General features: G+C 41.4%; 1 protein-coding gene across 1 annotated transcript in view; it reads left to right on the top strand.

Moving 5' to 3' along the window:
- Positions 1 to 580: 580 nt before the first annotated feature.
- Positions 581 to 25026, top strand: part of GAS6 (growth arrest specific 6) — a 94275-nt gene continuing 69829 nt past the window's right edge. The window contains exons 1-2 of the mRNA XM_036753284.1: positions 581 to 988; positions 1519 to 1685. Of these exons, the coding sequence (XP_036609179.1) occupies positions 901 to 988; positions 1519 to 1685 (255 nt within the window). The 5' untranslated portion in view covers positions 581 to 900. The remainder of the gene's footprint in view (positions 989 to 1518; positions 1686 to 25026) is intronic.

Here is a 25026-nt window from a genome sequence, read left to right as displayed (position 1 = left end):
ATATCATGATTATGGAAAAAAGTAGATTATAAAAGGAAATAATTTAATCTCATCCCTGAAGCAGAAATGGATTTGGTTTGACCTCAGTTTGTCTTTATGCCTTGCCTGGCTTGGAGGGCAATTCACAGACTTGAAAGCTGAAAAGAGGGCGGGGAGAGGGGAAAGGAAAAACCTGGGGATTTTGCCTCAGTCTGAGAAAAAAAACAACGATATGTGTAAATTGTGGAACTTTTTTCCTTTTTACTCCTAAAAATGGCAATAAGTCTCCTGTAATTATGTATTTGGAAGGAAGTCCTTCCTTTACGTATAGGATTTCATTCATTTTACCAATGTCCTTGGTGCATGTAGATATCACCACCGTCTTGTTCCCTTTGCTATTATGGTTATCATTAATATTACCTCTTCATAAAAGCGACTTTATCTTAGGGCAATTTAACTTGGGAAGATCTGAGTACACCAGAGGCCCAAAGCTGTACCACCTCTCGTGGTCCTGGTGTCATATGAGTCAGTGGACTCAACAGCGAGCCTCTAAAAGAGACTTCCCACCCCCAGGACCTCCTCACCACCACCCCCTCCCCCCGCCTCCGCCCTCCCCTCTCCCTTGATAGACGCCACGAAATGGTGAGAAGGGCGATAGGTGTGCCTCCGAGGCCGAGCCGGGATGTAAACTTTATAAATGATTGGATAAGATGAAGAAAGCGACTCCCCCACAGCGCTCAGCATAGTTTCCCTGGCTCAGGCTGACAGTAGCTGCGCGCTCGCTCCGCCCGCCCGCCCGCTCGCACTCTGCACCCGCCTGGAGCCAGCGCTGCCTGCCCGGCTCCGGCTCCGGCTCCGGCTCCGGCTCCGGCTGCGCTTGGCTCCAGGTCATCGCTAGCCAGCCGAATCCAGCCCCACACCATGCCGCCGCCGCAGCAGCAGCCGGCTCCCGTCGCCGCCCTCAGTACTGTCCTGCTGCTTCTCTTGCTGGCCACCGACTCCTCTCAGAGTGAGTACCCCCGGCCCCGGCGGGCGCCTCCCTAGCTCTGCCCTATCTCCTGGGCAAGGGAGATCAGGGCACCGACCTGAAGAGCACTGAACTGCCTACCTCCCCCACACCCCCACCCAGGCTCGCGCCTGCCCTCTCGACTCAGAGTCTGCGGAGGGGGATCCTCTGCCCAGATATCCTCCCCACCCCACCCTAGCTGCGCGCCCCACCACCACCCCATCCCCACCACCCACAATGCGACAGCAGCAGCAGCGGCCGCCGCCGCCGCCGCAGCATCCCCCTTCCTTCAAGGACACTCGGCAAAGTGCTCAATCCCCAGCCTGCTGCGGCTGCGGAGCGTGTGTGTGCGGGAGGCTGGGGAGGGGGAGAGCAGTTCTATCTCCTTGCTGCGAGCAGGGTGGGGTGCCGGTGCCTGAATTTATGGGTGCCTCTTCTGCTTCCCCCCCAATGCCCCCACTCCATTTCCCACCCGTCCCTCCTTCTCCCTCTCTCTCCCTCCCCTTTCCCGCTCCGGGTGTTGTGCGGGGCAGCGGTGCTGCTGCGGGCCCGGGAAGCAGCCCAGTTCCTGCGGTCGAGACAGCGCCGAGCCTACCAGATCTTCGAAGAGACCAAGCAAGGCCATCTAGAGAGAGAATGCATAGAAGAGCTGTGCAACAAGGAGGAAGCCCGAGAAGTGTTCGAAAACGACCCTGAGACTGTAAGGAGATTGGGTTGGGGGAGGGGGTTGTGAATGGCTAGGGTGTGTGTCTGGGACGAGATGGGGGAGTTTAGGGAGAGCCCCTGGGGCTGGCTGGCCGAGAGAGGAGCGCGTAATCTGTCTCTACGAGAGCGGCCGGTGCATGCCTGTCTCCATGCATCCTCTTCCCTTCCTTCCCTTCTCTAACCCTTTCGTCCCTGTCAGAGGCAGCTGGAATTAGGGCGCCAGCTGTCCGCACAGCTGGGGAAGAAAGCTGTTTGGAGGAGAAACCATTAGATAAATAATTTAAACCACACAACGTAACCAGGGTTTTAGGGAAGCGCCGGGGAAGTCCAATTAATTCTTTCTCTTTTCTGGATGCACACGTTTAAACACACACATGATATGCATGCGCAGACGCTCTGGTTAGCTGATTGGGTGCCCTTGAGATTTTTTTATCACTTCTGCCTTCCACTGATGGATTTCATGGGCTAGTACTTTGGTTTGGAGGTACAGGTTCTCACTTCGCATCCTAGGGTATTTTGTAAAGTCATATTCCAGAAGAATAGAATGAGAGGAGGGCAAGGGTGTCAAGGAGTACAGAGCTCAGAGGACACTCTCATATCTCTCTGTACTTTTTTTAAACTTGGTAATCATCTTTAAGATCCTGCAGCTCAGCAAGACTAGAAAGCAGCTAGTCTTGTAGTAAATAAAACCTACAACGGGGCAGACTTGTTACCCTTATCCTGGAACTTGCAACAGTCCCCAAAGCAATAACTTTAAGAAAAATCCACTTTGAAATAATTCGAGGGAACTATATGTATATGTATGTGTCTGTGTGTGTATGTATGTATGTATATAATGTTTAGAAACAGCAATGTGGCAGGTCTTTTGTTTTTGAACCCACCTGGTTTCCCCCCTCTTATTTTCTTCCCTGGCTGGTTAGATGTTCTGGGTGGAGTCTGCCTCTGCTGTACTCCTTTACATTTGGGGGAGGGGGGACGGACAGTTAGCCTTGAAGAGAAAAGTCATATTTTTCCCCTGAAAGTAGAAATGATAGAGGGCATTGCTTCAGGAAGCAGCTCTCAAAGGATTACTAAATACCCCTGGAATTACTGTTTTGTTTGTTTGCTTGTAAAGCCACCAAGGAAAACTGGGGGTGAATGGGGGAAAGGAGTGGAGAGGGGAAGCAGAGGCTGCATGCATAGGTGGGTGCCTCATTACTTCCAGCACTGCTTGGTGCTTGTGGTCTGCAGACTACAGCCTGATAGCTGCTGGCAGAGCACATCCTTCTATTAATAATGCCTCTGGAGAGTGGTGTGCGTGTGAGCCTGGAAGGTGGGGACAGAGGAGGACGTGTATGAGAATTAACTGTCTTTGGAAAGTGTATGTGTATGTAAAGGGAGAGCACTGCCTTTTCCCTGGAAGTGGATAATTTAAAGATTAAGTATATTTAATTCGTACTAGAAAATGAATAATAATGCTGCCTCAAACTTTTTTTGGAAGCAAGAGGGATTCAAAAGATAGCTAGATTGATTGATGATAGGCAGATAAATGATATTTAAACAAATTGATAAATGTAGTTATAATAACAAAAACCTATATTATGTCCTATTCCCATAGATTCTTGAGTGATTTCTTATCTACCCTATGCTAGCCTCCTTCTCTCTCTCTCTCTCTCTCTCTCTCTTTCTCTCTCTCTTTCTCTCTCTCTTTCTCTCTCTCTCTTTCCCCCTTCTCTCTCTCTCAAATATCGATGCAAAAAATACATTTTTAATTAAAATTCATTTTCTCATCTTTTATACAAAAAAAGACAACATTTTCCTTTCTATAATAAGGTCTATAGTTGCAGAGGCAGACATAGTGTGGATTAAAGACTGGCTTCAGAGCCAGAAGGACCTAGGATTAAGTCCCACCTTTGACATATACTGGCTGTGTTATCCCTACTTACCCTCTCAGTACTACAAGCAACTTCCTAAAATTATTAATAAATTTCCAGGGATGTCATACAAATATACACAGTATAAAGTTTTCCCTAAAACATCTAAAATGACAAGAACACAATTCCTATGGAGCCAGTCTTAACATTGTTTCATTTTGATTGCTAATGTAATGACTGTTAATCATATTTGCCAAATGCAACTAGAATAATATGCATCCATCCCTATCAGTCTATTGCTTTTTTTCAGTCCCTTTGGGGTTCTTTTTTCCAAAAACAAATTACTGCTGAACCAAAGTAAGATCTTGTAATAATGAAACTAATTGTTTTACATACTTAGATATGATAGAGGTCAAATAGCATCTCCCCAAACATTACTAAATATAGCAAAGGCCTGATATAAAACTAGCAGTATCAGAATAAACCAGGTGTAGTGGAAAGAGGAATGACTTTGGAGTCAGAACCTGGGTGTAGATCCTGATTCTGCTACTTATTAGTTGTGTGACCTTGGTCAGGTCTTTTAAGCTGTGGAACTCAGTTCCCTCATCTTTAAATGAAAGGGTTGGAAAAGATCATCTCTATGGATTTTCTAGCTCTAAATCAAATATCCTGTTCCTGGACCATACTAACAGCATCATTCATTCTCATTCAACAAACATGTACTGAGTGACTATGAGGCACAATTCCACTTTATTTTCCTATCTTGTAGCCTTGTCTGCCATTTTCACTGTAGCCTCATTTTTCTCCTCATTTCTCATATGGTTATCACCTATGATGCACCTGCTGAATTTTGCCTCTCCCATATGATTTATGAATACAAAGAAGTAGTGGTTAGATACTTCAGTATTTTGCTTTGAGTTGATGGCTATTTTTGGGCCTGTGGGCAGCAGGTGCACTGGTCCCTCCAGGCTGAAACCAGAAGTCTAATGTGTGACTCTGGTTAGTGCAGAGAGGGTGGAGCTGCAGGAGAAATGCATGCTCAGATTTAGTCTATGCCCTGGTGCAGAGGCACTGGTTTCACCAGTTTAGATACTGCCCTGATGAAGGTATCTACCTTGTGGGACTGTCTTTCAGAATGTGACCTTATTAAAAACAAGACAGAACCAATAGAGACCTGGAAAACTTTTCAACATCCCATGTGTCTCATAGTGCTGCATTTCCTGAAGGGGTGATTCCCTCTACCTTCTGATTCCTAAAATGTAATTCTTTTAACTCCATAAAAGATGAGAAATCTTTTATACAAAAGGATATTTTTTTTCCTATAATAAGTTCTTTATATGCAGAGGCAGACACTGTGCAATGGAAAGAAAGCTGGCCTCAGAGCCAGGAAGACCTAGGTTCAAATTCCATCTTTTACTCATACTGACTGTGTGACCCTGGGTAAGTCACATAATACCTCAGCACTCTGGGCAACTTAGAATATATTCCATGAGCTCCATAGAAGGTGCCCATGTGTATTGGTACTAGGAGTTCCTCAATGAAATCACAGGTCCATTCCCTAACCCATCCCCTGAGAAGGTTCATGATCTCCTTCATTCCTACATCATCAATTACTTGCCCCAAGAAAGCCCCTTTCATTGATTATTTAATAGCCTGATGTGCCTGGAGGCCCTTGCCATATTTCAGAACTCTAAGCTCAACTTATACACACTTTGATTTTTACCCCTGCTAAAAATAAATTAACAACCAAAAAAAAAAAAACCTAGTGTTCTTTCTAGCACTTCTTCCCCGCCTCAAAAAAGAAAAAAAAACCCAAACACAACACATGTAGTTTCTTTAATTTCCCAGGTAGAAAAAAATCATACATTACATTATATCTTTAAGGTCTTTATATTTCTTAGAGCATTTCTTACGCTACTCCAATCCAATCCTATAAACATTTATTAAGCATCTACTAAATGGCAAGTGGCAAAGCACTCTATTATCTTTGTTAAGAAAATCCCATGGACCTCATTGGTGTGTTACGGTCCATGGGGTCAGGAAGAGCTGGCCACAGCTGAATGACTGAACCAGATGCCAGGCACTGTGTTAAGCACTGGAGATACAATTAATAAAAAGACAAGTCATGCCCTCAAAGAATTTACAATCCCATGAAGGGAGACTACACCCAAGAGGAGGCAGAAAAGTGGGAGGAGGACACAGAGGGTTGTCCGTTTCATGGAGTTGATAAAACCCACAGAGCAGCTTTCTATGTCTAGAATGGCAGCTAGGTGGCACCATCGTGTACGTAGGGCAGCTAGGTGACTTGGGATGAGGAAGACTCAATCTTCCTGAGTTCAAATCTGGTCTCAGACATCTGCTAGCTGCGTGACCCTGGGCAAGTCACTTAACCTGTTTGCCTCAGTTTCCTCATCTGTAAAATGAGCCGGAGAAGGACATGGCACACCGCTCCAGTATCTTTGCCAAGAAAACCCTAAATGGGGTCAGAAAGAGTTGGATACAGCTGAACAGCAATAGTGCACAGAATGCTGGGCCTGGAGGGCAGGAAGCCTTGAGTTCAAATCCAGCCGTAGAAACTTACAAGCTTGTGTGTCTCTGGACAAGTCACTTAGCAAGTCACTCAGTTTCCTCAACTGGAAAATGGGGATAATGTATGAGTCTCAAATGAGATAATATTTGGAAAAGGCTTAGCCTAGTAGTGCCTGGCAGATATCAGGCAATTGTATATAAATGCTGATCCCCTTTCCTCCCTAGAATGCACTCCCTCTTCACCTGCACCTCTTAGAAGACCTGTCTTCCTTCAATGCACTGCTCAGATATTACCTCTTTTGAGAAGGCCTTTCCTAGGACCCTTGAAATTACTGATAGGGGTACAGTGGATGTATTGAATCCTCCTTCCCTTTCTTCCAGCTTAGCAAATTCTCAGTGTGAGTTTTGTAACATTCTGGGAGGTAGCCACTTATCCCAGAGCAGAAGTTGTGAAACTTCCATGGAAAGATTAATTTTTAAAGTCAGGGAAACCTGATTTCAAATCCAGCTTCAAACACCTACTAACTGTGTGGCCCTGGGAGAATCAGTTCACTTCTGTCTGCCTCAGTTTTCTCATCTGTCGGGTTGGAATAATAGTAGCACCTATTTCCCACAATGGCTGTAAAGATAAAATGAGATATTTATAAAGCACTTTGCAGATCTTAAATCACTATATAAATGTTAGCAATTTTGATTGCTAGTGCTTTCTACCTCTTGATATTACTTTCTCTTGTTCTTGGCATATTTTGTCTTTATTTTCTGTATGTCATATACCACCTTCCATTCCCCCATGCCCCCTCTCAGTATAGACTTTAGATGCCTTGAAGGTAGGGATTGTTCTGTTTTTGTATCCCCTGAGCCAAGATGGTGACCTGCACTGGTAGCACTTAGAAACATCTGTAAAACTGAATAGAATTGAGGCGATGGGCTGCAAAGATCATTTCAGCTCAAAAATTCTACTGTTTGCATTTAAAAAAATACCAGATGGGTGATTTCCTTAGCAGATGGAGCATTCAGTGAGAAAGTTGTACCGCCACAGAGTGACATCTCCTCTGTTTTAGATGGTGATTTAACCCCTGTCTTAGCCTTCTGTTTCCAAGGCCTGCTCTCTAGACTCTGCCAAGCTATCATTTGTATTAAGTCTCTTTAAAGTTCACTATCTAAGTTTCATATTCTTTGACGCTTTCCTCCATAATTCCAAAAGGAAAAAAATGTTTTCTTCCTTTTTCCAATGCCCTTACCTCCTTTCTTTTTTTAAACAAAAAAATGAAGTATTACAGAATCTCAGATTTGGAAGAAGCTCAGTCGTAGAATTCCATAATGAAAATGTATGTGAAAATATTTTGTAAAGCAGAAAGATGCTAACTAGTATAAGATATTATTGATCATTATTCCAGTACACTGGAACCTGCTCATAATAACTCAGAGATGATTGGTAAATTTTCAGTGTGAGCATTTCCACCTTGGAATTGGCAAATGCCACAAATCGGGACTTGATTTATTATTTTGTTGATTGTCTAAGACTTAATAAAGTGACAGAGAAAATTTTAACAAAGCAGATTAAACTTTAAAGTATGTGGAGTTGGTTGTTGAATATTTAGCAGCACACTCCTGATACCCACTAAAAGTAGGGTAAATCAGATTTTATCAGTCCTATTATTTCATTAAGAGATATAAAATACTAATATCAACAGCAAAAATAGAGATTCCAAGAGGATATCATCTATATCGAATCCCTCTTCCCTTTCTTCCAGCTTGTTAATTCTCAGTGCGAGTTTTGTAACATTCTGGGAGGTAGCCACTTATCCCAGGGCAGAAGTTGTGAAACTTCCATGGAAAGATTAATTTTTAATTCATACTAGTTTGAAAAAGTAATGCTATGCACCATTGTGAAATTGACAACAAAAGAGTCACTATTCTGAAAAATGTGGGGAGTCAATTTCACGGTCTCTTTTTTATCTTGATTCTTCTCTTTTCCCTCAAAATCCATTACTAACATTTAACTATAATAACTAGAGCAAACACCTGCTTTGGAATCAGGAAAACCTGGGTTCAGATTTCCCCCTTTAAAACAGAGTGGCTTTGTGACCCTAGGTAAGTCACCTAACTTTTCAGAGTACAGCCAAATCCGATGGGCTGGCCATGTTGTTCAAATGCCAAATGCACATTTGCCTAAAAGACTATTTTACTGAGAACTCACACAAGACAAGCACTCACATAGAGGTCAGAAGAGGCAATACAAGGACACTCTCAAGGTCTCCCTGAAGGACTTTGGAACTGATTTTGAGACAAAGGAGACACTCGCGCACGACCACCCAGCGTGGTGTGCCCACATCAAAGAAGGCACTGTGCTCTATGAGCAAAGCAGAATTGCAGTAGCTCAAAAGAAACATGAGATGCGCACTCCAAATGTTCGTATAGACTATTTGTGCCTGACCTGCGGTAGAGCCTTCTGAGCTCCTATTGGTCTGATCAGCCGCAGTCGGACACATACAGAGTACCTTGACCCTGACATAGGGATGTCACTTTGGTTCTCTTCAACCACAAAGTACAACAACCAACCCACCAACCCCAGTCAATGCTAAGACTGTAAGTTGAGAAGGTATTGACCTGTTAAGGAAGTTCCTTCCCTGAGGTTCCCTACACAGATCAAATCTCAGACTTGGTTAATTTTTTAAAAATCACACATTTTAACAAGCCCTTCTGAGTTGATTACCTTTTTTTCATTAGCTCAGGATGCTAAGAGCTCCCTTCTGTGTTCATAAATGAGCTCGTTGGTTTTGGCACTAACTGTGTTGTGGGAATCCTTATGGAATGTTTACAAATACTCTTTTGGGCTACCAGGATGGTAGGGAAACCACATCTTCTCTCTTTTCCTGTTATGAAGTGGAAGCAACCCTAATGTAATAAAAATTATAGCAGACTTAGGATTCAGGAGAATTGAGGTTGAGAATTGAGTATGATCTTATGCTTCTATGAATCTCAAATTTCCTTATCTGTAAAAGCAGATGATCCCAAAGGTCCTTCACACATCTAAAAATCTGTGGTTCTGAATCCTCATCGCTTCTCTCCTTTCATTCACTGTCTTATGTTTTACAATTACTTTTCCTTCATTTTCCTTCTTTCATTTCATAGAGTACTTTCTTTTTTGTCTTAATGAAGAGTTCTTTTCCATTTGGTAGCATGGTGGGTAGTAATGAACTGATGGAGTGATTGGGGTGGAAAGGGTCCTAGATTTGAAATCAAAATTTGTTCAGTCATGTCTGACTCTTTTTGACCCCATTTGGGGGTTTTGTTGGCAAAGATACTGGAATAATTTGCCATTTCCTTCTGCAGCTCATTTTACAAATGAGGAAACCGAGGCAAACAAGCTAGTAAGCGTCCAAAGCTGGCTCTGAACTCAGATCTTCCTGATTCCAGGATTGGCAGTCTATCTGTGCCACCCAGAATCCTGGCTTTGTTTTGTGTTACCCAAATGACCTTCTGCAAGTCACTTCAGCTCGGTGGACCACAGTTTGTTCTCCTCCAAAATGAAGAGTTTCTATTATAAGTGTAGCTGTGGTCTATCACGTTATAGTGTAGAAAGGACACCGGATTTAGAATCAGAGGACCTGGGTTCAAAAACTGACTCTGCTGCATACTTACCACCTGGTGACCTCAGCCCAGACTTTACCTCTTGGGGCCTCAGTTTCCTCATCTGTCAAATCAGGGGGTTACTCTAGATGACATTTAAGATTCCTTCCAGCTCTCAGTTCTTAAGATCCTATGATCCTTCTGTAAGCCTCTAGTCCTACTTTTGCTTTAATTTTTTAAATCTAATTTTATATATTATTTTATGTTTATTATATTTTATATAATTCTAATTTTTTTATATTTACTCATTTTGAACTTTGGTTCGATCCTTTCCTTTGTGGTCTACGTCCTTCTTCACTCATCTTTTCTGTTCTGATGAGATAGTTCCACAATAGATAGCTTTCGCTAATGTAGGCTCTGCTCTGCTCGCTGCAAAGCCCTTGTTCTCAATACCTAAGAGGTATCGAGGCAGCAAGGTGGTCCATTGGATAGAGTGCTGGGTCTGGAGTCAAGAAGAACCAAGTTTAAATCTGGCTTCAGGTACTAATTAGCTGTGTGACCCTGGGCAAGTCACTTAACCCTGTTTGCCTCAGTTTCTTCATTTGTAAAATGAGGATAATAATAGCACCTACCTCACAGGGTTGTTGTGAGGATCAAAAGAAATAATAATAACTGTAAAATGCTTAGCAAAGTACCTGGCACATAGTGAGCACTATATGGATGTCGTCATCATCATCATCATCATCGTCATCGTCATTGTTGTCATTATTATTATTAATTTACCTCTCTGGATCTCAGTTTCCTCAACTGTAAATTGAGGGTTAGATTCTGATCTTTAAGGTCCTTTTCAGGGCTGAGTGCCCGTGATTTCATTAGTGATGCATACAACAAACAGTTTGATCCACAGCCTAGTACTCCTGGCTTCCTGCTTCTCAAGTCACTTCACCTGGCTGGGCCACAGTTTGAAGGCGGTCAGATAAGATGGTCTCTAATGTCTCTCTTCAGGCTCTGGACTAAGAAGATTCTACTTAGTAGAAAATCAGGCCATTGTCTTTCCTCTCTCCCCCATTGCCTATAATTGTTCCTTCTGAACTATATTATATATTACTCAGTGCTCACAGCATAGTCAAAAATCTCTGGCACGTGAATTCCTGCAAAAAAACCTTACACTATCTCCCAGAGCTTATCCACTCTTATGTACAGGTACAGTCACACTTCAGGATTATCCAGGAGCCGGTTAGCCAATTCAGTTCAGTGCTGTCCCTTTATCTATGTCCGATATTCACCTACTTAACCTTCAGCACCTGGCTTTAGTTCAGTTTTGTTCAGTCGTTTTTCGGTCCTGTCCAACTCTTTGTCACGTCATTTGGGATTTTCTTGGAAAAGATACCAGAGTGGTTTGCCATTTTCTCCACCAGCTCATTTTACAGATGAGGAACTGAGGCAAATAGGCTTAAGTGACTTGACCAGGGTCAACAGCTAGCAAGTTTCTGAAGGCAGATTTGAACTCAAGAAAATGAGTCCTCCCAGCCCTAGGGTTGGCACTCTATCCACTGCACCACCTAGCTGCCCCTCAGGTTGGCCCTAATTTTGCTCCATCAGGGAGTCAATATAGAAAGTATGTGGGCAACAGAGAACTGCCTGGTCCAGTTGGGTTAAATATTTGGAAGGAGTCCTGGATTTGGAGCCAAAAGACCTGGGTTTGGAATCCAGTTCTGCTAACCTGGGGTCCATGAACTTTTTTTTTGTACTCTGTATTGTATTGTATTTTGTATATGTGTTTTTTGTATTTTGTATGGAAACTGTATTTCTATATTATTGGTTTCCTTTGTAATCTTATATATTTTATGTTATATGTTATAGATGTTTATGTTATACACTTAAAAAACATTATTTTGAGAAAGGGTCTATAGGCTTCACTAGGCTGTGGAAGGGAAGGGAAGGAAAGTCCACGACAAAACAAAAGTAGATAAGGGCCCCTGTTCTGTTACTCTGGGCAAATTACTTTCCTTCCATGTGCCTTAGATATCTAAAGCTGCAAAGGACCTCAGAAGCCACCATTTTACAGATATGGAAACTGAGGCCCCAGGGGTTAAATGATTTGACCAACATCGCACAGGTAGAAAGTATCAGGGATAGAAGGGATAGAAACCCTTTAAAGTCCCTTCCAGCTCCAAATCCGGGGCTTTCTCTGAACTAGTTGGCCTCTTGGTCTAACCTTGCTTGTGTGGTCTTGGGCAAGTCACCTCCCATCTGTGGACCTCAGATTCCTTTGTGTGAAATGAGTTTCAGAATAGATGATCTCTAAATTCCTTTTCAATTCTAATGTTTGTTGAAAAAGTAATTTAGGAAGCTTTGGGTGATCAAGATGCCACTTAAGGATTGGGAGCATCCTGAGCAAGAAAAAGCTGTTATAGGGCACAAGGGGCCAAGGAGGAAGAGAAGTGAGGAGGATTATCCATATTCTTATGTGGGCCCTTTTTTTTCCCCTTTAATCCTAATTGCAGCCTCTACTCATCTTTTATAAAGAGCTTGGTTGGATGCCAAAAAGTGTGATGGCTTATATCCTGGCCAACATAGTATTTTTTCCCCAGTTTTTTTTAACATTTTTATTTGAAGTTTTGAGTTCCAAATTCTATACCTCCTTCCCCCCTCCCTGAGATGATAAGCAATCAGATTGTTCAATTATGTAAAACATTTCCATATTAGTCATTCTGCACAAGAAGACCCAAATAAAAGCAAAAAATGAAAGAAAGAAAGTAAAAAAATAGCATGCTTCTGTCTGTTTTCGGTCAATATCAGTTCTTTCCCTGGAGGTGGATAGTATGCTTCATCATTAGTCTTTTGGGATTGCCTTAGATCAGAGATGTCCAAAATGCGGCCTGTGGGCAGTGTGATTTATGCAGCCTGCCTAAACGCATAGGAATTTACATAAATGCTTTAGTAAATGAAGCCCAGCTACTGCAGAGCTCTCACTAAAATGGCAAGTCAAAATATATTGTCTGTTGTTTCAATAAAAATCTAAGGTTGGACAGCCCTGGCCTTAGATCATTGTATTGCTGAGAATAGCTAAGTCATTCACAATTCTTCATTGAACAATATTGCTGTTACTATGTACAATGTTCTCCTGGTTCTTTTCAGTTCACTATGCATCAGTTCATGTAAGTCATTGCAGGTTTTTCTTAAATCATCCTGCTTGTCATTTTTTATAGCACAGTAATGTCCCATTACAATCACATACCACAGCTTGGTTAGCCATTCCCCAATTGATGGCATCCCTTTGATTTCCAATTCTTAACCACTACTAAAACCATTATAAATATTTTTGTACAACTAAGTCCTTTTCCCCTTTTTTTGGATGTCTTTGGGGTATAGACCTACCAGTGGTATTGCTGAATCAAAGGGTATGCACAGTTCTATAGCCCTTTGGGCATAGTTCCAGATTTCTCTCCAGAATGGCTGGATCAGTTCACAACTCTTTTGACCCTTACACAGGCAGCAAGTTACTCATTTTGTATACTATCTCCTTCTTCATCCCTTTTATCTTCCTCCATCATCTTTTCCTTCAGCAGAAAAGGCCCACCTGTCTTAATTCTTTGTGTGACCTTGGCCATAAGCATAGACACCACCCTAAGTCCTCAATGTGTTATTTCCTTCTTTTTCTCTCCTTGTGGCCATGCATTTGGGTCCTCTGGTTTTTCAGCCATTAATCCCTCCTCTCCCAGAGCATTCTCTGTTCTCGCCAGATGTCCTGCTCCCCCTTGCTCACCCTTACTCACCAATGCATTCCCCACTCGACTCCCTCTGTGACTGCTGATCTCTTTCTAACTGCTTCAGCTCCCCCCTCTTAAGGCTGCTCCTTTGTTACTTTCCTAGTCAGAAAGCTGGTCAATTCAGTCGATTAACCAGTCAGACAACCAGTTTGGCTGATATTTTTTTAGTCTAAATTGACTGGATGTTTGCAAAACAGTCTGACCGGTTATGCATCCAATTCAGCTTGAGTCTCCTTTTCTCAAGCAACTACTTCCTGCATGAATTTTACATTTTACTGATGGGGCACCTGAAACCCAGGAAGGTCAACTGCCTTGCTCTGGGCAAAATTAGAAGAGGGGCCCAAGCCCGGGTCTCCTGAATTCTCTCTCCAGGGTTCTTTCTCATATACTGTCATGGATCTCATTCCTTTGTTTCTCCTTGAATAGTGGGCATGTTTGCATCAGCCTGAAACATAAGTAATTATAGGTAAGGTGTAATACATATAATGCAAATATCTTTACATGTTCCAATACCACTCTAACTAAATTCCCAGGGCTTAGAGTCAGATTAAATTGGAATTGCATCACCCCAAAACTCAGAACTTCTATATTGACTGTTGTTGTTTTTAAATAAGAGTGTGGGCCAATCAATTGGGCATGGCTGAACAAGTTGTGGTATATGAATGTAATGGAACATTATTGTGCCATAAGAAATGGTGAACGGGTGGACTTCAGAAAAACCTGGAAAGACTTCTATGGACTGATGCTGAGTGAAGTGAATAGAACCAGGAGAACATTGTACAGAGTAACAGCCAGAGAGTGCAATAACTGGCTTTGATCTTCTCAGCAATGCAAGGACCTAAAACAATTCCAAAAGACTCATGATGGAAAATGCCATCCACAGCCAGAAAAAGAAATATGGAATCTGAATGCTGATTGAAGCAGACTATTTTCTTTTTTTGTTTTGTTTTGTTTTATGTTTTTCTTTCTCATGGTTACTCCCATTCATTCTAATTCTTCTATACAACATGACTAGTGTGGAAATATGTTTCATAGGAATGTATATGTAGAGCCTGTATTAGATTGCAGGCCATCTTGGGGAGGGAAAGGAGAAGGAAGGGGGGGAGAGAAAATTTAAAACTTATGGAAGTGAATGTTGAAAAATAAAAATAAATAAATTAACTTAGACAAATAAATAAATAAATGAATGAATGAGTGAATAAATAGGAGTGTGATTGAGAAGAGCCTGGAAAATACATTTCATTTGGGACTAGCATGTGGTCTTTTTGTTTTTACATTTTGTTCTGTTTGAGGTTGATAGTGGGTGGGCTTTCTCTCTTGTCTTGTATATCATGCTGGTATCTTTCTGTTGGTCCAAAGTTCTGTCTTCTTGTCTGTGTCTTATTCTCACAGTGGGATCTAAGTATTGAAAACCGTTTATACATATAGACAACTCTCTCTGCTCCTTCTTTAGCATATATGTGTATAATATATTATAAACTTATATATCATTCTATCTTTTATATATATTATATATAACATCATATATAATTTTACATATACTACATATACATAGTTACACACATATATGATATACGTATATATATGTATCATGTATATTTACACACGTATATGATATATGTGTGTATATATGTATGTGTGTGTTTACCCACATACAAAGTGCTAGGTACTTTGATACCACTGCTATTGGGGTGTGTATGTGTGTGTCAGGAAGATCTGAGTTCAAGTCTTTGAATTGTGTAACCTTGTGTAACCCTGGACAAGTCACTTAACCCTTCTTGCCTCAATTTCTTCAACTGTAAAATGAGCTGGAGAAGGAAACAGCAAACCAATTCAATAACTTGGCTAAGAAAACCCCAAATGGGGCCATGAGTAGTCAGACATGACTGAAACAACTGAACAACATAGGGTGTATAGATAGATAGATAGATAGATAGATAGATAGATAGATAGATGGATCTATATAGATATATATAGATATATGTACACGTATGTGCATTTATATATTCACATATGTGCTGGGCTTAAACTTGATTTCATTGTTACAGAAAGCTCCAGGTGAGGAAACCATACCAGTACAAGCTGTCACCTTCTCTGCCATTTATAATCTTGGAGACTTACCTGGAGCACTGAGAGGTTAAGTTACTCACCTAGGGTCACACAGCCATATGTTAGAGGCATATCTTGAACCTAGGTCTTGAAGACCCCCCAAGCCAGGTGTCTCTTGTGACATCATACATATGTACATACATGCTTGGGTACAAACATGCAAGGCTGAAGTAGACTGTGTCTTTGGAAAGAATTAGATATTGTATAAAATAGGAGTTGTACTTCACCAGTTTCTTTGTTTCAGAGGGTTTAGCAACTGAATTAAGACACTGGCACAGGCAGGAACCCTTCCATTTTTATTTGCTGAGAAGAGAAGGGAGTGGAGGTGAGGCAGATCCTTGTAAGGGTATAGGAGCTTTTATTTGTTACCTGAAAATTTAGGCTGGAGTAAGATTGGAGCCTAAACAGGCAGGGCCAAATCTGCATCATGCTACACCAATTCTTGCTTTACAGTGTAACTGGGCACATTTTTTGTTCCTCCCTTTGTCCTTTATGCTTCCCTCTTTTACGCTTCGACAGTAAACTAGTGTTAAATATTAACTCTTATTTAACCCAGAATTTTTTTTGAGATTTGCTTTGAATGATGGAGAAGTGGTCTGCGTACTATAGTCATAATTTTATTAGAAATGTGATAATCAAAGAAGAAGGAGAATTGCAACTTTACATCTATATCCTTAGAAGTTTGCAGAAGGAGGAAGAGTGGATGGAGAGACAGCTCAGAGTCAAGAACATCTAGGGTCAAGTCCTGCATCTGACACATACTCGCTTTGCGACTCCAAGGAAATCACTTAACCTCTCAGTTCCCCAAGTAGGTCTCTAAGAGTAAATGCTGATCTCCACCATTGCTGTTCAGTCATTCTTCAGTTGTGTCCCAATTACTTGTGTCTCCATTTGGGCTTTTCTTGGTAAAGAGTTTGCCATTTCCTTCTCCAGTTCCTTTTACATATGAGGAAACTGAGGCAAACAGTTGATTTGTCCAGAGTCACATAGCTAGTATCTGAAGCCAGATTGAACTCAGTCCTTCCTGACTCCAGTCTCAGCACTCTATCCACTATGTTGACCCTTTGATCTGCATTAGTAAAGGACATTTCCTCATAGGGAGCATCCCATATTATTAATAAAGTGATAGATCTGGACATAGGGGAAAAAAGTTTCCAAAGACACTTTCCTCATGGCCCTATGTGGGAAGGACTGCAAGAGTATTATCCATATCCTCATTATCCCCATTTTATAGAAAGGGTAAGTGACTTTTTCTAGGGCAAGGATGGGGAACCTGGGTCCTCAAGGCCACATGTGGCCCTCTAGGTCCTGAAGTGCAGACCTCGACTGAATACAAATTTCATAGAACAAATCCCCTTAATAAAAGGATCTGTTCCATAAAACAGACTTAGTTGAAAGGCCTCTCCCAAGGACTTAGAAAGCCACATGTGGCCTCAAGGCTGCAAGTTCCCCACCCCTGTCCTAGGGTCACAGAGTATATCAGAAATGAGACCTGTGCCTGGATCCTCTGGGCCTGAGATTAGTGTGCTTTCTCCTATGTAGATGTGGCTGTCTCCATTAACAAAAGTATCTTTTAAGTTTTTTAAACAGTTTAGTAAATGGGGCAGCTTGATACTGCTATCAGTTTCATCAAGTGAATGCAGATACACATACACATACATATGTGTGTACATACATGTACATACATGCATGTATACACACACACACTTCCCTTTAGTCTGACATGAATGAAATCAGCTTCTGCAGCAGTAATAGTGACATGATGCTGTGTCAGTGTTTGCACTGACGTGGACATGAAATCTCCTACTTTCAAGAGATCTGAGGTGATGATGCATATTTAGGAATGACCGTGCATATTTACAGGGACTTTTCTTTGAAAATAATGAGAACTGGGCTCCTAACAACCTTGTCAATGTCTGCCTTCATAAAAAAACCAATTTGTTCCCATGTGAGTTGCTTTAGGTCCAAAGAAATGTCACCTAAAATCAATTTACTAAATTCAGCATGGTGCTTTTTACATCGATAAAATTCCCACAACCCAACTAAGTTAGATGCTGCCTAAAGGTGATCGTTAGATCGTTGTGTCATTGGAACATAGGTTTAGAAGAGCAAGAAGGGACATCAGGAGGCCTCCAGTCCAAGCTCCTCATTCTGTGGGGCCTCTAGGGGTGAAGTGACTGGCCACAGCCCCAAGCGTAGTTGTAGTATATCACAGCCAGGATTGCCTCCGGTCAGATTTTCACAGATAACTGAAAATCATACAGATGACAGCCTGATCGTCATGAGCTCATTGGGAGTGTTGTTTGCAAACCCTGGCAGTCCTCCTTGTCAGCTGTATTATTATGCTAAGTACTTGAAATTCTACCTGTTTCTCCTTTCAGGTTCCTTAGAGGTGGACCAAATTGAAAAAGCTGAGTGGGACAATCGCTTTTACATCGGCAGTCCTAAAGGGGCTTGTTCCCCAGATTATGCCCACCACTGTATATCAGTAGATGTGGGGAGGATATAAGCATTTATTCAGCCCCTCCTGTGTGTCAGTACCATGCTAAGTGCTATACAAACAGCATTTCATTGGATTCTCGCCTCTGAGTGGGTGCTGTTATGATCCTCATTTTGTTGTTGTTAAGTGGTATCAGTCACGTCCGACTCTTCGTGACCCCATTTGTGGTTTTCTTGGCAAAGATATGAGTGTTTTGCCATTTCCTTCTCCGGCTTATTTTACAGATGAAGAAACTGAGGCAAACAGGGTTACCCAGTTAGTAAGGGACTGAGGCCAGGATTTGAACCTGGATCTTTCTGACTCCAAGTCTGGGGCTCTATCCACTGCATCACCTAGCTGCATATTTTATGGCTGAGGAAAGTGAAGTAAACAGAGGTGAAATGACTAGCCCAGGGTCATAGAGCTAGTAAGTATCTGAGGCTGGATTGAATTTGTCTTCTTGTCTCCCGGCCTATCACTTTATCCACTGCACCACCTACGTTTAGAGCTGAAGGAGTTTTTAAGATCTAGTACAACCACCTTTATTTTATAGTTGATGCAACTGAGGTCCAGAGGGAGGAAATGACTGGCCTGAAGTTTCATTGGATTTGAACTGGTCTTCTGATTCTGGCTTCAGGGCGTTTCCACTCTTCTACATTGCCAACATGTGGAATGGAGAAGGGACACCTGGATGGTGCACTGGGTAGACCCATCACCCTGAGTTCAAATCTGGCCTCAGACTCTTACTAGCTGTGTGACCCTGGGCAAGTCACTTCACCCTGTTTGCCTCAGTTTCTTCATCTGTAAAATGAGCTGGAGAGGGAAAGAGCGAACCACTTCAGTATCTTTGCCAAGAAAATCCCAAATGGGGTCATCATGAGTCGGCCACAACTGAAATGACCAAACAATAATAATCAGCATAGGACCATCTGAAAACAGGAATGTAGAGAACCTTACCATTTGTAGGGACACCTTCCATATAGAGCCCCTCACAGGACATCCTCCATGATGGTGGCAAGCAACTCTCTAAAGAATACAAAGTGTCTTTTGAGTAAAAAAAATTGTACCAAGCCTTTTGGGGCTCCTGTGCATCCCCCTGTAATTTAGCAGAAGCGTATTTCTAATGATGACCAGTGGTCAGAAGTGGCATAGGGAATATTATCTAATGGATGCGGGATTATAAAATGAGGTGAGCCAGTCATGAAGTGACAACAAGGAAGTGACTGTGGACATCCTGAATCTTGTATAATGCTTTCTCCCCAACATAAAATGACCCAGAGGAATGTCTATCCTATCATCTGGACAAGAATCTCACAGGAGGAAAAGCTATGGGTAGAAAGTAATCTTCCTGATAGAGGAAATGCTCCTATTAGAGAGATTTAACCTATCTAATGGATGGATGCACACATGAATGAATGAATGAATGAATGAATGAATGAATGAATGAATGAATGAAAAAGCATTTATTAAGCACTAATCATATTGTCAGGCACCGTGCTAACTACTGCAGATACAAATAGAAAAAGTCAGGTAATATCTGTTCTAAAGGTAATCACATTCCTACTGGGGGAAAGATTACATTTAAAAAAGTTTAGCTTCCAGGCAGATGGGAAGGACCCAAAATCCTAAGGGTGCTGCAGTGGGTCAGAAGGCAAGACTCAGCAGTTCTTAAAAGCAATTAGGATGATAGCTCCAGGGGGACTGTAGGGCATAGAGGGACGGCAAATGGTGATAAAAGCATTCGTGTAGTGCTTGAAATATATTATCTCATTTAATTCTCACAGCAACTCAGTGAGGTGGGTACTTTTATGATTCCTATTTTACAGTTGGAGAAACTGAGGATGAAAGAGGTTAAGTGACTTTCCCTGGTTTACCCAGCAAAGTAAGTGTCTTAGGCAGGATTTGAACTCTTTTCTTCTTGACTACAAGTCCAGGGCTCTATCCACTAGGCCACCCAGCCACCTCAAGGAGGATCTTAAAAGACAGATGGCAAGACCCTATGGTCCTCCATCTCTTCAGAAGGAATGGAGTTCCAATCTCATCCAAGCACTGTAAGAAGTCAAATAGCCTGGGTGGGGTGAGAAAGCTAGGTGCTATGTGCCAGATACTATGCTAATCAGCTTGGAGTTAATTCATTCTCTGCTGATGGTAGTAATTGCTAATTTAATGACTACTGATCTATCATATCATTATCAGTTGATTGTTTTAAATAATTAATTGAACAAATTATTCTAGAGACCTAGAGGTGAATTTTTGACCTAGTGTAGACATGACCCAAATCCTTAAGGACCCCAACCTCCTAGTACTACAGAATGAGGATTCCTGGAAGATTTTCTAAAATATTTTTTCCTAAACAGAGATAAAACATCTAAATTCTCTACTTTTTGCTCGAAAGAGTAGATGCACTGAATGAAGAGAAGGAAGAAGATAAGAACAGAAGGAACGTAATAGGGAGGAAGAGAAAGAAGGAGTTAAGTTTTTTAAAGTTTATAGGTTTTAATAGAAACAGTGCAAATTTGTTGTGGACCAGCAGTTGGGAAAACACTATTCATACAAAAGGCTCATGATGCCAGGTTGAGAGAATATGTCTAGTGTGAACCTTGTCCTGCCAAACTACATGTCTGATGTTTTACTTTATGCTACCTTAGGATGGTTGGCTGCTTTTTTGAGCACCAGACTTCCCACTTTAATTGTTTCGCTAACTTGATGAGGAAAAAGGAAAGGAAGGCCACCCCTTAAAAAGCCTCCTGACAACTAAGAATGACAGCCCTCCACCTCCCTCCCCTGCTTCAGTCTGATGTATGGTTGCTAAAGAAACATCTTTCCAAAGCAATAGAAACTGAGCGTGTTAAAATCACAAGAGACGGTGGGTGCCATGGTTACGTCTCAGTGACTAAAATGGATGGCCTCTAGCTTTAGGGTCCAGAAGTCTCTGTTCTTGCCACCTTCATGCCCAGGGATAGGAGGCAGAGCCCAAGAGAAAATGAATCAGGTCTGTTTATTGGCTAAGTAAAGGTCTCAGAGAGGGTTCTTCTTGATTCACAAGTCTAGAATTTAAGTGTTGTTGTGTCAAATCCATGTCTCTCTCTGGTTGGATTTAATAAAACTTGCTGAATGGAGTGTGGAATTCAAATGATTTAGGAACATAGAGATATATAAGGAACAGCAACCCAGAAAACTCATAGCTTCACCATTAGTCTGAATTGGGAACAGAATTACCCACATCAAAACCTAAATAAGTAAATAAACAAAAATCTAGCTTTCATATAACTCAGCAGCAAGAAGCTTACGTGATAAAGTAAATTAAAAAAAATAAAATTTTAAAAAAGCCCATCAAATACCCATGGCTAGCGATGAAAGAGATTGCAAAGAAATATAATCTGAGTTCCTTTAACATCAAGAAGAGAGAGCCGCCTTGCTTCACAAATTAAGGGTCAGTGATGTAATACGAAAATGGCTGAACTTTCCAGGCCTGCTCTATACCACTGGCACAACCGAAAATCTTATCTTCTTACCCAGGCCAGAGAGACTTTGACTAGATAATTTTGGATGGAGTCATTTTAAAGCAAAATTCGCCTCAATTCGTCACTTATAAAATGATAAAGTAGGAGCAATTCATGATGATGGTCACTTAAATCAGAGACCTATCTACATGGGCGAAATGGCCTGACCATCACTCAGATAATTTGCAGAAAAGGGATAATGGGGCATAATAGATAAGAGGACAGACTTTGGAGTTAGGAAGGCCTGCCTAGGATATCATTGGCTAAGTGACCCTGGACCAATCGCTTAACCCCTACATACTCCAGGTAACTCTCAAAGACCACAAATTGAAAAATAAGTTACAGATCTGCATTGGAGGGGGTTTCTACACTGGAAATACCTAAACCGATAAATTTACAAATCAGGAATCCCCAAATTAAGTCAATTCCCTCTCCTGCCCGAAGTAGGGTTTAGAGTCAGCGGAAGTGCCTTAGAATTCTGGCTCTTCTACTCATTACCCTATGTGACCATGGGCAAATCTCCTGCTGAGGCCCAAATTCATCCTACATAAAATGAGGGGTTGAAAGATAATCTGTGAGGTCACTTCCTACTCTAAAACCCATGATTTACCAGTACATTCCATAGACAAAAATAGATACTTGTATATGACATATTATTGTTAATATTTATTAGCCAGTCAAACAACATTTATTAAGTACCTACTGTGTGCCAGGCACTGTACTAAACTATTACATTTAGATTATGTAACAAATGTACACATATGTGATATGTCTATAAAATGCATTATATATAATAAATATATGAATGTAAGTATGTGCATATGTATACTCCTGGCTCTATCTGGCCACATACATATTAAAATTATAACGAGACAGAAGATTAGCATAGGATGTATATCCATGCATGCAGGTATATACATACGTATATACATACATGCAATACACGTATGCATATATATGTGTATACACACATATATACATATATGTGTATTGTGTATGTGTGTATATATGATATATACATACACATACACATACACACACACCCCTTTTCCCTAAATGTCCAACCAAGAAAGTTACCTAGCATCAGAAACTTCTAGACTTTGTATCTCTGAGTATATGCAACTCACAGCAGAATAGCAATTGAATGATTTCAGGTAGTATGTTATGCCCTTCCTTAAGTCCTACATTAATTGATTTCTAAAAAGAAAAAACATTCCTCAGTGTAGCAGTAGGGTTGTTTGGTTTTTTTTCCCCCGAAGTCATTTGAACTTACCATGATTTGTCCATCTTAAGCAATGGTGAGTCATCTTACAAACTTTGGTCTGGGAGCCAGGATCACAGAAATCAATAACCCATAGACTCATTCTTCTTGGGCCTTTGTCACTAGACCCACCAGTATACCTCAGCACAGAAGTGGCCAGGGTAAGGAAGAATATTATGCCTTTCTTGTACAGTGTTACATATGACAGCAGTGCCAGGTCAAGGTACTTGTGAGCCTCAGGATTTGGAAACTGAGTCCTCTCCCTGTGTGCTACTGTCCACCAAAGACTGACTTAAACAGGTGACTTGATTTGTGGGGAAAATCCCTTGCTGCCATAGAGACTAGAATTTTCTGTCATTAAAAATTATATGCACTTAGAAAAAGTAGTATTTAAAAAACATTCCTCGTTGAACCCCAACTGCATTCATTTCTACATAAGCAGATGTCTATGTTGCCTACCCCTCCTTCTGGCTCTGTCTAGCAATGCATATACAAAAATTACCATGAGGCAGAGTAGATTAGCAAGAGTCCTGCACAGAATGATACTCAAATTACGAGATTTTTTCTTTCAGGGGCAGCTAAGTGGTGCAGTGGACAGAGCACTGGCCCTGGAGTCTGGAGGACCTGAGTTTAAATGCGGCCTCAGACACTTACTAGCTGCATGACCCTGGGCAAGTCACTTAACCCTGATAGCCTCCAAAGGAAAGAAAGAAAGATTATGAGATTTTCTAGATAGTAAATTTCTTGAAGACTGAAATAAGATTTTAATTTTAGATTTCTGTTTAGGTTTAATTAAGCGCTTAGCACCTTAACTCAGGTTTGAGTAAATGAATGGTGTCACGTTGAATTTGAAGTAGGGCTTGAATTAAAAACTAAATCAATGATCAAGAAAGGGCAGTCTCTGTTCCAATGAATGTGGGAAAGTCATGGCCTGTCTCTGACCCTCAGTTTCTTCATCTGTAAAAGGTTGATGTCTTCCAAGCTTCTTCAGGCTTTAAATTCTATGGCCAGCTAATACAAGGAAAATGTGAGAAAACTTTATTAGCTTATATTTTTATATTATTAGCTCTTATGGTCTTAATGTGGGTGGTAAAGGAAATGAGCTTCCTAACCCAGATAAGCTTCCCTACTTGTGACCTTCTAGCTCTAAATTTCTATGGGTCTGTGGACATGGAGTGGGTGGTTGGATTATGTCATCTTCCCTGATTATAGAATCAAAACCATGGAGCCTGAAAGTCACCTTAAAGGGCCAAAGAATAGAAGGCAGCCTGTGGAGTTGGTGCCAAAGGATGGTGCCTGAGAGAGCCATTAACAACACTACCATTCCCCACCAGAGACACCTCTTTCGCCGTAGCCCCTCAATCCTTTTCATTTTCAACCCTCTTGTTTTTTTCTCCCCTCAAGCTGTTTCCCATTTTTCTCATCTCTGGGAAGGCTGCTATCATTCTCGGGCCCTCAGGCTCAAAGTCATTGAGTCACTCTGGCCTCTTCCCTCCCTTGCTCTCATATCTAATCAGTAACCAAACCCTAGGGATTTTCCTTTTATAATGTCTTTCATTGCTTCCTTTCCATTTCCATTGCCACTGCCCAGCCCAGCTCTGTGTCACTTCATGCCAGAATTATTTTTTGGCCTCTAAATTTATTTACTTGTGTACCATTTCCAGCTCCTTCAGTCCATTTGGCATACCATTGCCAGACAGATGTAAAGCACTGTCCATTCCCCTACTCGAGAACCTACAATGGTCCTCTCAGATTTTGAAGATACCGACCTCTCCAGCCTGGCAATCAAATAATCAGTGGCATCCCACCTTTTTTCCCAGCTATACTTTCAATCTTAGCAGCCACTACTTATCAAGAGACCCTCTTTCCAATAGGCCCTATAGACTTACTAGCTTACACACACTTGATCATTTTTCCTAATTCTATGTTTTTCAGTATCCTGAGCTTAGAATGTTAATCATAATAAATAAATTATAATATTCATTAATAAATAAAAAAGAAAGCTTTTTATTTCAACCCAAATCCTATACTTCCTTCAAGGCTCCATTCAACACCTAGCCCTGCTTACAAGAAATGACCTTTCTCTTCTTTGAACTCTTTGTAGCATGAGTAGTGCATACCATATAATTAATTATTTGGCTCCATGGACTATGTGTTCTCTGGTTAGTCCATTTGTATGTCTAAACTCCCCAACTAGAATATAGTCTCTTAGAGAAAAGAGCCTAGCACAGGGGTGGCCATGTCTTCCCCACCCCC

This window comes from Trichosurus vulpecula, chromosome 4 (genome assembly GCF_011100635.1).
Source record: "Trichosurus vulpecula isolate mTriVul1 chromosome 4, mTriVul1.pri, whole genome shotgun sequence".
NCBI lineage: Eukaryota > Metazoa > Chordata > Mammalia > Diprotodontia > Phalangeridae > Trichosurus > Trichosurus vulpecula.
This window is presented reverse-complemented; position numbering and strand designations above follow the sequence as displayed.